We start from the raw sequence: 12,636 nt of genomic DNA on the forward strand, positions 1-12,636 counted from the left end.
CAGAAAGACGTTCAAACCATGTATAATGTGTGTAATACATGTATCACATGTATACACCATGTGTAATACATGGGATACATTTTGAATCGAGAAGAGAATTGTTAGGTTCGTAGTCAAATTAAAGAAGAAAGAGGAAGAAATTCTGCAAGCATAAGTTCCCTTCTTGACTAAAAACAGAACCATTTGTGACGAAGAGACGCATGTGTGCGTAACGATCGGGTTTCAAACGCTACAAATATCCCTGAGGAGCAGTTGGTCACCCTGTGGGTCTCATCCAGGCTGGAGTTTGGCTTTCTTCACAGAAGTCGAGAGAACTTTACTGCAGACATGAGTCAAGGTAAAAAAGAAAAAATAATTTCTCTCTTGTATTTTAAGAAAGAGTTGAAATTGGCCTATATGAAGAACTACTATGTACAACTGAAGACGCACATTCTCCCAGTGTAACTTCATAGTCAAAGAATTTTCAGTGGGTATCCTATTGAGTGTCAAGTGTGAAATGTTTTGAGCAGGACATAAGAACAGTATCTGCAATCTGGGATTTCTTAGTTGAGATTTATTATCTGAGCAAACGAGAGGAGTGAAAGTTGATCGTCATTTTTGTGTCTTTTGATCTTTGGAGACGTTTTCATTGATGTGATGTTTGATTCGGTGTTCTCTTCTTTACGCACAGTGTTGGACATTGAGCGCTGCGATCTGGACATTAAGAAGAACAGTAGCAGCCACCACACGGACCGGTGCGCAGAGGAGCGTTTGATTGTCAGGAGAGGACAGCCCTTCACCGTTATACTACATCTGAAACGTGGGAGCAAAGAGTTCAAACCGGGTGAAACAAACTTCACTCTCATAGTTGAAACTGGTAAGCTTCTTGTATCACTGTGGAGATTTACAGGATGAGGAGTTGTGTATATGGGCTATACATTCAACCCTCTTCACACCCCAGTGTGTGAAGAGGATTCATGTTTCTCTCACCTGCTTTTAGATTGAATGCTCCCAACCCTCTCTTTCTTTCTCTAAAGGTCCGTTACCTAGAAAAGAATCAGACACCAAGGCGTCCTTTGGCCTCAGTGAGTCTATAGTGGACACTGAGTGGAGTGCATCTGCCACTAATGATCCCTCTGGAAACCAAGTGTCTGTATCCATCTGTTCTTCACCCAATGCACCCATAGGGGTGTATTCCCTAACTCTGGACCAAGAGGGTCAGAAGACCAGTTTAGGAAAGTTCACGCTTCTTTTTAACGCTTGGTGTCACAGTGAGTAAAAAACATTTAAATGTATTTTTATGTCTTGACTTGCTCCATGAGAAACTTTTATTTAATTTCGCTTGTATGATTGTGTAATATGTAATGAACATTTTTAAAAATAACATCTAGCACCACAGCCCTCAAACATATAGTCAGAAATGTTACAGTAGATGCTATTATGCTGGTTTAAATGTGTTGGTGCTTTCCATGGACTCACTCACAGGGGATGCTGTTTACATGCGCAGTGAGATAAAGAGACAGGAGTATGTTTTAGAACAGCATGGGCAAGTCTACAGAGGAACACATAAACGAATCAAAGGGAAACCCTGGAACTTTGGACAGGTAAACTTAATGTCACAGAAAAGTTCATTGAACTATTCATACACAAAAACAACTTTTTATCTCTGAATGCTTCTTCACTAATGATTTTTTTTTCATGTCCACTTAAACGTTTATCGTTTGATGGATTGATTTCTATGAACTCAATAGGAATATAACAAATGCAAATCCATGCAGCTCATCTAGCGTCTCTAATGGCTCCTTTGTTGCCTGTCTGCTGTGTGTATGTCCATCAGTTTGAATCAGGGATACTGGACATCTGTCTGAAGATCCTTGATGACAACCCAAAATTTGTGTCTGATGCTGACCAGGACTGCTTTGCCAGGAGAAATCCCATCTACGTGACCAGGGTGCTGAGTGCCATGGTGGGTCTTTGCAACAGCATTATCAAAAATTGAGGCCAAATAGATTCAATTAAACTGGCCAATGAATAGTCATTGTGTAATCTTTGCAGACAGGGCCATGGGGCTACTACACTCTCAATGGGTGCACCAGAACACCCCTCAATATGCCTCTTTGTAGTGCTACAGTTCTGCAGGGAACCCACTGTCATTCTTTTGAAGCTTTCTGTCCTCACTGGGCTACGTTGGGGATAGTAACTGCAAGGAAGACAGGAGTTTTGGCATGGTCAGTTAAGATTTAAAGCAGGTAGCAAAGTGCACTGTAATAAATTAAAGTCTGACAGTGAGTTTTCACTGCTGTGAGCCAAAATAGCTCATTGCTAAGTCCAAGGCTATTTGAACTAAGTACTCATTTATAAATCAACCCCACCCTATTTTTGCCCCTTCGCTGTAATGATGACCATGACACAGTTATGCACTATATATAGCCAATGTGACACATTTGTATTAAATCACTATTGCCCTGGTAAGTTATTCTTTGTTTGTACTTAAGTGTTTGTACATACTGGAAGGTAGGCGGTTTGAATCCCTATCAAGGACAAAAGCATCAGGGTATAAAGGTGCGTCAGTGTCAGTTCACTACTTGTGACCAGTTTGGCACTTATCAAAGCAGTTTCTAACACCAGTTTTTTTGTGAAAATGTGTGAAAGGGTGAATGTGAGAAGGGGTGTGTTTAAGTGCTTTGATTGGTCAGTGGCCTTAAAAAGTGTTTCATTCATGCAGTTAACTTGCCATTATTTCATGACAGACTTGTTTACTGTCTACAGTTCTGATCTACAAATCTAGTTTAACCATGTAAGCTGACATTCTCTGTCCACAATGGACTTCTTAATTGTTGATATATTTTTAAAGCTACCTGTTTTTGATTGACACTGTCTCTATGGCTCAGAAGGTAGGTGGGTCTGATTCCCAGCTATCCAGTCTGCATGTTGAAGTGTCTTTGGCCAGGATGTTGAACCTTAAAATAGCCGTTTGAAACATATCCATCACGAAAAGTGTGCATGAATGAGATTAGAACCCTATTGGCAGGTGGGCCCCAGAGACTGTAAGGCTGGCCCCTTGCATGTAAACCTCCACTGTCAGTGTTTGAATGAGCGTGTGAATAGGAATATGTGTGTGGCCTGTATAATTAAAAGGCAGTAGGCTTTACAAGTGCAGTCATCTTTCACCATTTAAACTCCATGAATCCACCCATGAAAAATGTTTTTCACATAAAAAGTCAAATTGTTCATGTTTGTTGCACTAAGCTTAAAAGATATCAGCCATTTTGGCTGCACATGGATTTGAAAAAAAGGAAATAAATTATGTGAAAACTTGACAAATTGATTTGAAATTGTTGTTCTGCTTAGAAAGCATGTAAAAAGGAAATAAACAGTACGTATGTCTTTTCTCTCTTCCCTTATGGTCTCCCTGTGTTTGTTTTTTTTAAATGACCTTCCTTTGTCTATGCCATCAGATCAACAGTAATGATGACAGAGGGGTGCTGGTTGGAGAGTGGGGAGAATTTTCCGGCGGGGTTCATCCAGGAATGTGGAACGGCAGTGGGGAAATTTTGCGGAAGTGGGCAGAAAGTGGCCCGGTGCGCTACGGCCAATGTTGGGTTTTTGCAGCTGTTGCGTGCACAGGTTAGAGCTTCTTTCAAGTTACAACCTCCAGCCAAACTTTTTATTAAGAATTGAATCTCATGGATTAAAAGCCATCAGCCACATGTGGTATTTGAATTGGATGTCTTTATTTCTAGTCCTTGATGACAGGCGTTATCTCAAGTGTGGGCTTAAGATAGCAGGCTTGAAGTGTGACTCTGCTTTTACTCTCCAGTGTCCCGTGCCCTGGGAATCCCATGTCGAGTGGTTACTAACTTTGGATCCGCTCACGATTCCAATGCCAACCTGATCATTGAAAACTATTATGATGAAAACGGAGAAAGGATTTCTGAAGGTGATTCAGTTTGGTAAGTTACTAAGTTGTTACACATGCACTGTTTGAACGTCTCTGCTGAACCAATGTGAATTATTTCATATTATTTTGAATCATTATATCACTAAGCACAACAAAAAATGGTGAAGTTGTTTTCCATTATTTTATTATTTGCCAGGAACTTCCATGTTTGGGTGGACAGCTGGATGACTCGTCCTGATTTGGGAACAGAGTTTGATGGGTGGCAAACCAGTGACCCAACCCCGCAGGAGACAAGTGATGGTAAAACCTAATTATAACATCCTGTTGTTCATCCTGCTTCCAAGAACATGTAAATAATTCCTCTTGTACAACTCCAGGTCTTACATTTAAGAACTTTGAACTGACAATCTTTTGTTGAATTGACAAAGCCGTTACAAAGACGAAAACATAAAAGAAAGTGCAACTTGATCAAAACTGAAACAAAGATGTTATTTTCAGCATGTAAAGTCACAGGGTTTTAACACAGTGGTTAGTTTCTCTTTCTAACAGAAGTCACAGGTCTGTTTTATATGGTGGGAAATTTATGGTTGGTTTGTTCACGTGACTTTCCTCGAGACACATATGCATACACACGTGCATATATATTATGTGTCAATCGAAAAATGTTGTGTTTTCATGTGTTACTTTAGGTAAAAAAAGTGTCATACAGCCAGGTACTAACACAATATTTGAGAGTTCTCCTTTTTTTATTTAGACACTAATTTTAACATTCAATTTTTTTATATACATCGACTTTCTTTGAAGGACTCTTTCATCTCAAAAAATAATATTAAGCTTAAGCTATTTCTTTATTTTATCACTTGAAGGACTTATACTGAATAGGCCTATGTTCTAAATGTGTCACTTTATGTGTACAAGCTGGTAAAATGCACCCTGTGTGTTGCTGTCAGGTGTTTTCTGTTGCGGGCCGGCTTCTCTGAAGGCCATAAGGGAGGGAGAGATGACCAAGAAGTATGATGCACCCTTTATTTTTGCTGAGGTGAGTTGTCGGGCAATTTAGCGTAACAGTTACAAGAAATAAAATACAGAAATGTGCTTCTTTTTCATTTCGATGGGCTTTCAGTTCACTGTGTGGTAAATGGTCTTGAGCTTGTATAAAGCCTTTCTTGTCATCTGACTAATTACAGGGCTTTGACCTGATCCAATCTAAACCATCATACAGACTTTAATACACTCTGTGTTCGGATATTGTTAGAGATTCTGTGTTTATTTGTAAAACATTTGTTATTACAGATTTCTTGAATTGCTTTTGGTGTCTATTTTTTCCTGAATACTAATTATTGCCTTTAATGTCTTTCTAATCAGAATGATTTGATCTCATTTCATAATGTGTTCATGGAGTTAGGTTAATGCAGATGTTGTGGACTTGGTGAAACTATCAAATGGGGAGTTTGTCCAGTTCAGTGGATCAACAAAGTCTGTTGGAAATTTCATCAGCACCAAGGCTGTGGGCTCAGATGAGCGTCATGACATCACACACCAGTATAAGTATCCAGAAGGTACTGCAGAGTCCACAGACAGACATAATACACAAAACTACAAACATCTTTAAAATGTCATTATTTGTGTCTCATTGCGTAGTTGTTTGGCCATAAAACTGAATATGAATGTGTTTTTAAGTGTGTCTGATGTTTTTCAGGCTCAGAGGATGAGAGGAGAGTGTTTGAGAAGGCTCAACATCACAACAAGTTACGGCAGAGAGGAGAAGAGCCAGGGCTCCGTCTTAAGGTGTTTGTTAATTAACTTGTTAAAAAACTTACTGAGAAATTGAGAATTACTGGAAATTAGAGCCCCAAAGAGACTCGTAGATAGATAATATATTATGCAATATGTAAAGTAATCTGGATCAGAAGTATGCCAATATATTCTGATCAGGAAAACTGTGGTAAAAGAAAGAGGAACTGCAGTCACATGTTAGAATGTACCAGTATCAGTGGTATGACAGGAACCCCCAAGTCTTGTGATTGTCCTGTACGAATGCTCTTTGGCATGCAAGTCACATTAGTGTTTGCAGTGGGGATTTTTTAAATATATTACGTGTCATCATGTGCCCAGAGAGCCACCGAGCACTAGTTCCAATATGAAATCATTAAAAACATTTATATTATTTGAATGAGAAGAATTCATTCTGAAGTTTGTGAATTTCAATCAAATGATTGTAATTTAAGATCAAACTGGCGGATAACATGATCGTGGGTTCAGACTTCGAGGTGAACGCTGTCCTTAAGAACAACTGCGTGGATGCCAGGACGTGCACCTTCCTGTTCTTTGCACGTGCTGGAAGCTACAACGGACGACAAGGAGAGAGCTGTGGATATGTTTCAGACAAAGTGGAGGTGCCCTCTGGAGAAGGTCAGTTTGAGCTTCAGAAAAGCAATTCACACAACAATATCTGGGTAGGGAGTTTAACAAGCTCACATAAAACTCCTTGTGTCATGCTAAACCTGCTCTATGATTATTTAATAATCTGATATACAATGTTTGTTTTTTTCAGAGAGGAGTCTGTCCATCAAACTGACGTATGAAAGTTATGGATCAGTAATAACCTCTGACAGATTGATCTTGCTGTCGGCCATCACCATCGACAAGAAGACCATAAATTACAATAAGGCTGAGAAAACTATTGTACTGGATGAGCCAGAAATACAGATTAAGGTGAAGACTAATTTAGATAAATAATATAAACTGTATGTACGGCATTATATAATATGTTTACAATATGCAGTATACCATCTTTTTCACGATGAAACCTGTTTTTCTGCAGCTGGTGGGAGACGTCAAACTGAACCAGTCTGTTACAGCAGAGCTGAGCTTGTTGAACCCTCTACCAGAGACTCTGCAGGACTGCAGCTTTACTGTGGAGGGGGTCGGCCTCACTGACGGCAAACCAATAACAAAGAAGTATGTCAACAACAAACTGTAGTTTCAGTTATTTCAGTTGTATCTCTTCTTTTCTACTGTTAAGTTATAACATGTGAATAATTTAATCACAATCATTACTGTTTAGTTTCTTATGGAAGGCACTGTATTAACAGCAACTAATGATGTAGCTACAAAAGTTAAGCCTACTGAAACTCAAAAGCACCCTAAATCAGAGAGATCTTTCCCTGCAGCTGTCACACAATAGTTTGTATGTGTACTATTTAAAAAACTCCTCCTCTAGGAAAATGAAATTGTTTGTTGATTTGCTCTGATAAGCTTAGTAACTCTTTTGCATAAAGATTTTTCTTTGATTTTAGCCGATGATGCTTAATGTATGTTTTTCTTTTTTTTTTAGAATTGGAGCTGTGAGCGTCAAACAGGAAGCCAAGGCCAGCATTGAGTTTAAACCCACCACTGTTGGCTCCAGCGTGCTGCTGGTAAACTTTGATAGCCCCAAACTGCACAACATCAAGAGCTCCATCAATGTTGTTGTTACGGAATAAGCCATTACACAACTATTAGATCACTTACTGCTGTTGTATTTTGTTGTTTAACTGAACCACAGGTTTCATTAGAGACTAGGGGATTGACTTTTAAATGCACTTATATTTAATTTAATATTAATATGATCTATGAAAACATCATGTACTCCATTATTTACAGTTAAGTATTTTCATTGTTTACTTACAAGAAATTAGATTCTATAAATTACAATTTTGCTCTGTGAAAGGTTATAATAGGCCCCACATTTTAAATAATTAACATACGGCATTAATATGCTCTTATTTTATATAGATATATATACACACACACACACACACACACACACACACACACACACACAGACACACGCATATATGTTCCGATTATAAAGATTATAAAGATTGTCAGTTCAAAAAATAAATTGTTGTAATGAAGATGTTGAGCCTTGGTGTTATTTGTTGTCTTGGGATGTGCTTCTCTTCATCCTCTTATTTTTTACATACTGTAACTTCCTCCAAGAAATATGAAACTGTTCTTTTATTATTCAAGGGAAGTCACAAACTTGTCAAAAAGACCACACAAACCGATCTCATACAAACTGATGCGTAACGATCAGTCAGCTGGGGCTGAAACTCACAGTCCTAGGAACTATGAGGTGTAAATATGTAAATATTCATCATTCCCATGTACAAAAACATAGGATTTCTGGGTGATCCATCTTTTAAAAAAAATCTAAAATTGCCTCTCCTTTCTAATAAATCCAACAATGATTGGGCTTTATTTGTGGGTAATTGATAGTAATATGTATGATTGTACTAAGCGGCTCATATTGAAAGTTGTTACATAAATGATCTGGCTCTAACTTTAATCCTGATGCTTCATACTCAGTTGTATCTCTATAGACCCCCAGTGGAATATAAGCTGCTTGTCAATAGGAAAGAAAGGTAACTGCTGGGGGCCCCAGGCCAGAAGGGGCCCCTCAATGGCTGATAAACCTTAAACTTAAAATTGTGCAACAATGACAGGAGATGGCTCTAATTTAAGCGTTGAATGCATTATTGCTTTGAAAACCAAAAAGTCAATGTCTTAGGGCATTTCACCTGTATTTAAAAGTATGCTGATATCAGACAGGAAATGATTAAAATAAATGGGTCATGACTTGCCACAAAGGTTCTTGACCAGACTTGAATCATGTACAGTATATTGCTATTATTTATACACCCATGGACTACCATTGTGTCCAATATTAATGAATGTATTACTTATATATTTACTTATCACAGTTCTAGTTTGGTGGCATAGTTTGTCTTAAATATTCAGTTCTCAGGAGACTTAATTGGCCGACTAGTTTCAATACAAAATAAGAAAAAAAACACACTTCAAGTCTTGAAGGTTAATACTGATGTTAAAAAATAAAAAAAGAGTGTAAACTTCTCTTCTTTCCTGATCCTTGAATTGTTTTTTGTTTCTGTTGACCTCCAAGGAGACCACGCTTATTTCCCTGTGTTCAACAGTAGGGTTAAAGGTCATACAGGTTTGCTAATTGTTTATGCAGGACAAAGCTGTCACAAACTGAAAACCTTTGTAATCACTGGAAACGATAATAGTATTTTCATGCTTTGATACATTTATTTATAACACAGTGTAGCTCATGACGGTGGGATCTCTTTCACTCCACTTCATCGAGCTCCTCATCGGAGAACTGAAGGGAGGGACGAGGAGCAGCGTACTCTTCCATGTTAGGGAGTCCGCGCATCACGCAGCAGCTCGTAGCACTGCATGAGGTCTCCATGTCGCAGACACTATACCACTGACACATTTCAAAGTCAAAGGTTTGAACATCACAGGTCGTGGTGAGTCCGTTGAAGCCTCCGACTACAATAATGTGGTCATCAATAACTTCAATGCCAAAGTTACTGCAAGGGTTCAGCATGGAGGGAAGAGTGTGCCAGGTGTTAGTGAAGGTGTTATAGGCCTCAGCAGTTTCCAGACGATTGGTTCCATCAAAACCACCAACCTGAAAGAGAACACAGCAGTATTGATTTTATTTCCTTTTATGCTCAGGATCCTTGTAAAGAAGGGCCAAGACTTCAAAATTACTTTTGGAATATTTAGGGTAAAAAGTAGACAGCAGATACAACATAATTAAAGTAAATCTGTGAATTGTTGTTGCTTTCGTGCTATATAGTTATATCACCACTTTCCCTGCAGAATTTCCTATTACTGCTTACACCTGTTGTCTCTTTGTGCTGCGGATTGTACTGTTGTATGAAAACGGTATTTAATGTCCTTACTACAATAACATGGTATCCATATGCAACGACCCCAATTCCACTGCGCTGGTATCCCATGGTGGCTATCAGTGTCCACTGGTCAGTCTTTGGGTTGTAACATTCAGCTGATGACAGGCACTCGGACCCATTAAAGCCACCACAAATGTACACCTGGTTCAATAAGAAGACAACGAAATAAGTGAGTGAGATGTAAATGAGACACACAAATATTCTTGTATACTTGCACTCTTCTCAGTACAGCTGAGGAGAAAAAGATAGTCATATGTTTGAGTACATTATTTTTTAATTTGAATGCTGGCTTGTAATCACTTACTGATGACATTTATTAACTTGACTTATTAGTTTAAGTTTTATCAACTTTTGGTTGTCTTTAAATGAATCTCAAAATATCAAAAAGTTAAAATATGCAGCATCTACCACAGAGCTATCTCAGAGTATTTGAGTTCCACCTACCTTGCCATTAACTGTTGTGCAGCTGGCATCACTTCTCTGATCATGCATGGATGCAATTAAACTCCACTGGTTGGTACTGGGCTCATAGCGCTCTGCAGTTTCCAGACGCTCATGTCCATCATAACCTCCAATGGCGTATATGCACCCGTCCAGCACTGTTACGCTGACATAGCAGCGCCTTGTATGCATTGGTGAAACCTCTTGCAAGGTGCGTGTGATCAGGTCAAACCTTGTCATTGTGTTGAACTGCATAACTCCATCAAAGCCACCGACAAAGTAAAGTGATCCATTGAGGAAGGCTGCACCATGGTATGCCCTGGGATCACCAGAATTGTTTGCTATATTGACCCAGCAGTCAGCACGGATATCATAGGCCTGGATATCATTAGTGGGGCCTCCAGCGCTCCAGCCTCCAACAGCCAACAAGATGGAAGACGGCAGTCTTGGCTGAGCCAATGGGTTACTGGAAATAACGTCACCGAACTGCTGGTCAAGAATGGTCTCCATGGCCTCTACGGTCATGCTAAGAATTGCTTGACATTCTTTACTTGCTTCCACTAGTTTGTTGTTAAGTACATTTTCTATTAAGTATTGTCCATTTATCAAAGCCAGCCTGACCTGTAACAAATTATGAAATCATATCGTCAGAAAAGGAACCTAACCAATAATTCATTATTGCTAATGAGATCAGTCATCAAATATATATTGCACAACAGTTTTAAACTGGACAATTATTGTCATGGCTGTAAAATTAAAACTGGATCTGTTTACTGTGGGTTTAATCCTATGAATCTTTACTGTTGTATTTAACTTAAAAAAAGAAACATGAAACATGAAGAAGTATGCTGCGCCTCATGTTCTGTTCTCAGTATTGATTTGATCTTGATCTCTTCACATTTAGTCTGGCTTTAAAACTTTTCCAGGAAGTAGTCATATTGCAGACTTTGACTACAGCCCATACCTCAAGCAAGATATTAAAAATGCACAGCAAAAGTAATTATTGTGGCAGATGGGAAATAATTCATCCTTCACTTACCTTTGAAAGAAGCAGATAGATGTGGTCTCTGCGTTCCTCAGGTATGTAGGTGATCCAGCGAATGACTGACTCAAACACTGTCTTCTCCTTCTTCACATTGAGACGATCATTCTCAATAATTTGAGCCAGTTCCTGTGCAGAGATCTGCAGGAACTCATCTGACGAGGCAGCAACCTCCTCAAAGTGATTCAGAATGAACATGTAGGCCTTGTGTTTCAGCTCGGGGTTGTAGTAGATATCTGCAAACCACCAAGTGCTGATGCAGTTTTCTGGGGTAAGCTGACGCTCCAGTTGGTCACTGCAGGTCTGAATGATTCCCCTCACATTAAACTGGTCTGCTGCTATGAAAAGCTCTCGGAGCTTATCTTTTGTCACATAAACAGAGCCGGTGTAGGCAAACTCAACGATGAGCTTCATCATATCAGATGAAATGTTGGGAATGTCAAAGACCCGACTGTCCGGGGTGGACCAGTGAGTAAAAAGGGCTCTGTGGGCCAGAAAGGGGGCAAAGAAGGACATTTGAAATAAAGTGGTTGGTATATCCCCTTCTTATTTACTGTATAAGACAAAATAATACAATAAAAAAAAATTTAAAACTAGACATATTTCACTGTTAAGAGAAGATTTTGCTGACTTAAAATGCAATGCCAAATAGAAAACAAAAGGAAGTTAATTTTCACTGCAACCGTCCACTTCAGCAATCTACACATTTTTAAATTATTATTACCCAGAAATCCTGTAAGATGTTTGTCATTTTGAAATGTAACTTTCTTCATTTATTAATCAATGAACTATTGTCTTAAACATTCAAGATCATGATTAGCGTTTGAAGCTTTCAAGAAGATGAAATCATTTGAAAAAGTTACATCGACAGTTTGATTTCACCAGCTCTCCATAGACAGTGTCACTCATCAATACTGGGTAGTGTGCAGTTTGTTAAGTCCTCTGAGTTTGTTTTTTTCTCATCCAAGAATTGGGAATCCCTCATCAATCCCTGATAACTCAGCTTACCTGAAGTATGGGCTGCAATTGCAGAGGATGACCTTGTGCACAGGAATTTCAACATTGTCCACTCTGATGATGGCGTCACAAAGTTCCTGCCCTAAACGGAGCTCATTAAACACAGAGCTGTTATTTTCACTCATCTTTGTTCTTTTTTTCTGATCACTTTCTCTCGTAATATGCCAGGAGGTTTCTCTGCTGACTCCCAATAAGTGTCTGTAGATATGAGCCCTCTCTCAGGCCACAGCAGAGTTCTAAAATGGGCCATTATGAACTCATAATGGCGTGTCACAACCAGCAGCCAAAATTCTAAAATAAACATTCTACAGACAATAATTCTTTCTTAGAATGTTAATACGTCTGAGTAAATAAAGTTTTAATTCAAGGGAATTGTGTTAAAGTTACTTCACGTGCTGACTTCTCTGATGATGATGAACTTTAAGATGTCCTGTGTAGCTGCTGACCAACAGATACACAAAGCCAATCTTATACGTTAAGTATGGTGA

General features: G+C 38.9%; 2 protein-coding genes across 2 annotated transcripts; one reads left to right on the top strand and one right to left on the bottom strand.

Annotated features, from left to right (window-relative positions):
- Positions 1-222: 222 nt before the first annotated feature.
- On the top strand, positions 223-7,770 carry LOC306834573 (protein-glutamine gamma-glutamyltransferase 2-like). The gene is made up of 15 exons (XM_079360566.1): positions 223-337; positions 671-856; positions 1,017-1,250; positions 1,465-1,583; positions 1,817-1,945; positions 3,438-3,606; positions 3,800-3,932; positions 4,077-4,180; positions 4,831-4,919; positions 5,286-5,439; positions 5,580-5,668; positions 6,109-6,292; positions 6,435-6,595; positions 6,705-6,841; positions 7,218-7,770. The coding sequence occupies exons 1-15, from the start codon at positions 328-330 to the stop codon at positions 7,363-7,365; spliced, it is 2,046 nt and encodes a 681-aa protein (XP_079216692.1). The 5' UTR covers positions 223-327; the 3' UTR covers positions 7,366-7,770.
- A 1,182-nt stretch (positions 7,771-8,952) lies between these two features.
- Positions 8,953-12,392, bottom strand: LOC306833428 (kelch-like protein 10). The gene is made up of 5 exons (XM_079358677.1): positions 12,140-12,392; positions 11,129-11,615; positions 10,093-10,710; positions 9,640-9,789; positions 8,953-9,362 (listed from the first exon to the last, which is right to left on the bottom strand). Exons 1-5 carry the CDS (start codon positions 12,271-12,273, stop codon positions 9,015-9,017), a joined length of 1,737 nt encoding a protein of 578 aa, XP_079214803.1. The 5' UTR covers positions 12,274-12,392; the 3' UTR covers positions 8,953-9,014.
- Between the last annotated feature and the right edge of the window lie 244 nt (positions 12,393-12,636).

The sequence above is a fragment of the Symphodus melops genome, assembly GCF_947650265.1.
Source record: "Symphodus melops genome assembly, chromosome: 13".
Taxonomy (NCBI): domain Eukaryota; kingdom Metazoa; phylum Chordata; class Actinopteri; order Labriformes; family Labridae; genus Symphodus; species Symphodus melops.

Coding starts and splice junctions, on each gene's coding strand:
- LOC306834573 (XM_079360566.1), top strand. Junction 3,607..3,799: donor TGCAGCTGTTGCGTGCACAG/GTTAGAGCTTCT, acceptor TTTACTCTCCAG/TGTCCCGTGCCCTGGGAATC. Junction 4,181..4,830: donor CCCGCAGGAGACAAGTGATG/GTAAAACCTAAT, acceptor TGTTGCTGTCAG/GTGTTTTCTGTTGCGGGCCG.
- LOC306833428 (XM_079358677.1), bottom strand. CDS start 12,273: ATGAGTGAAAATAACAGCTCTGTGTTTAATGAGCTCCGTTTAGGGCAG. Junction 10,711..11,128: donor TCTATCTGCTTCTTTCAAAG/GTAAGTGAAGGA, acceptor AATTTGTTACAG/GTCAGGCTGGCTTTGATAAA. Junction 9,363..9,639: donor ATGGATACCATGTTATTGTA/GTAAGGACATTA, acceptor GTTCTCTTTCAG/GTTGGTGGTTTTGATGGAAC.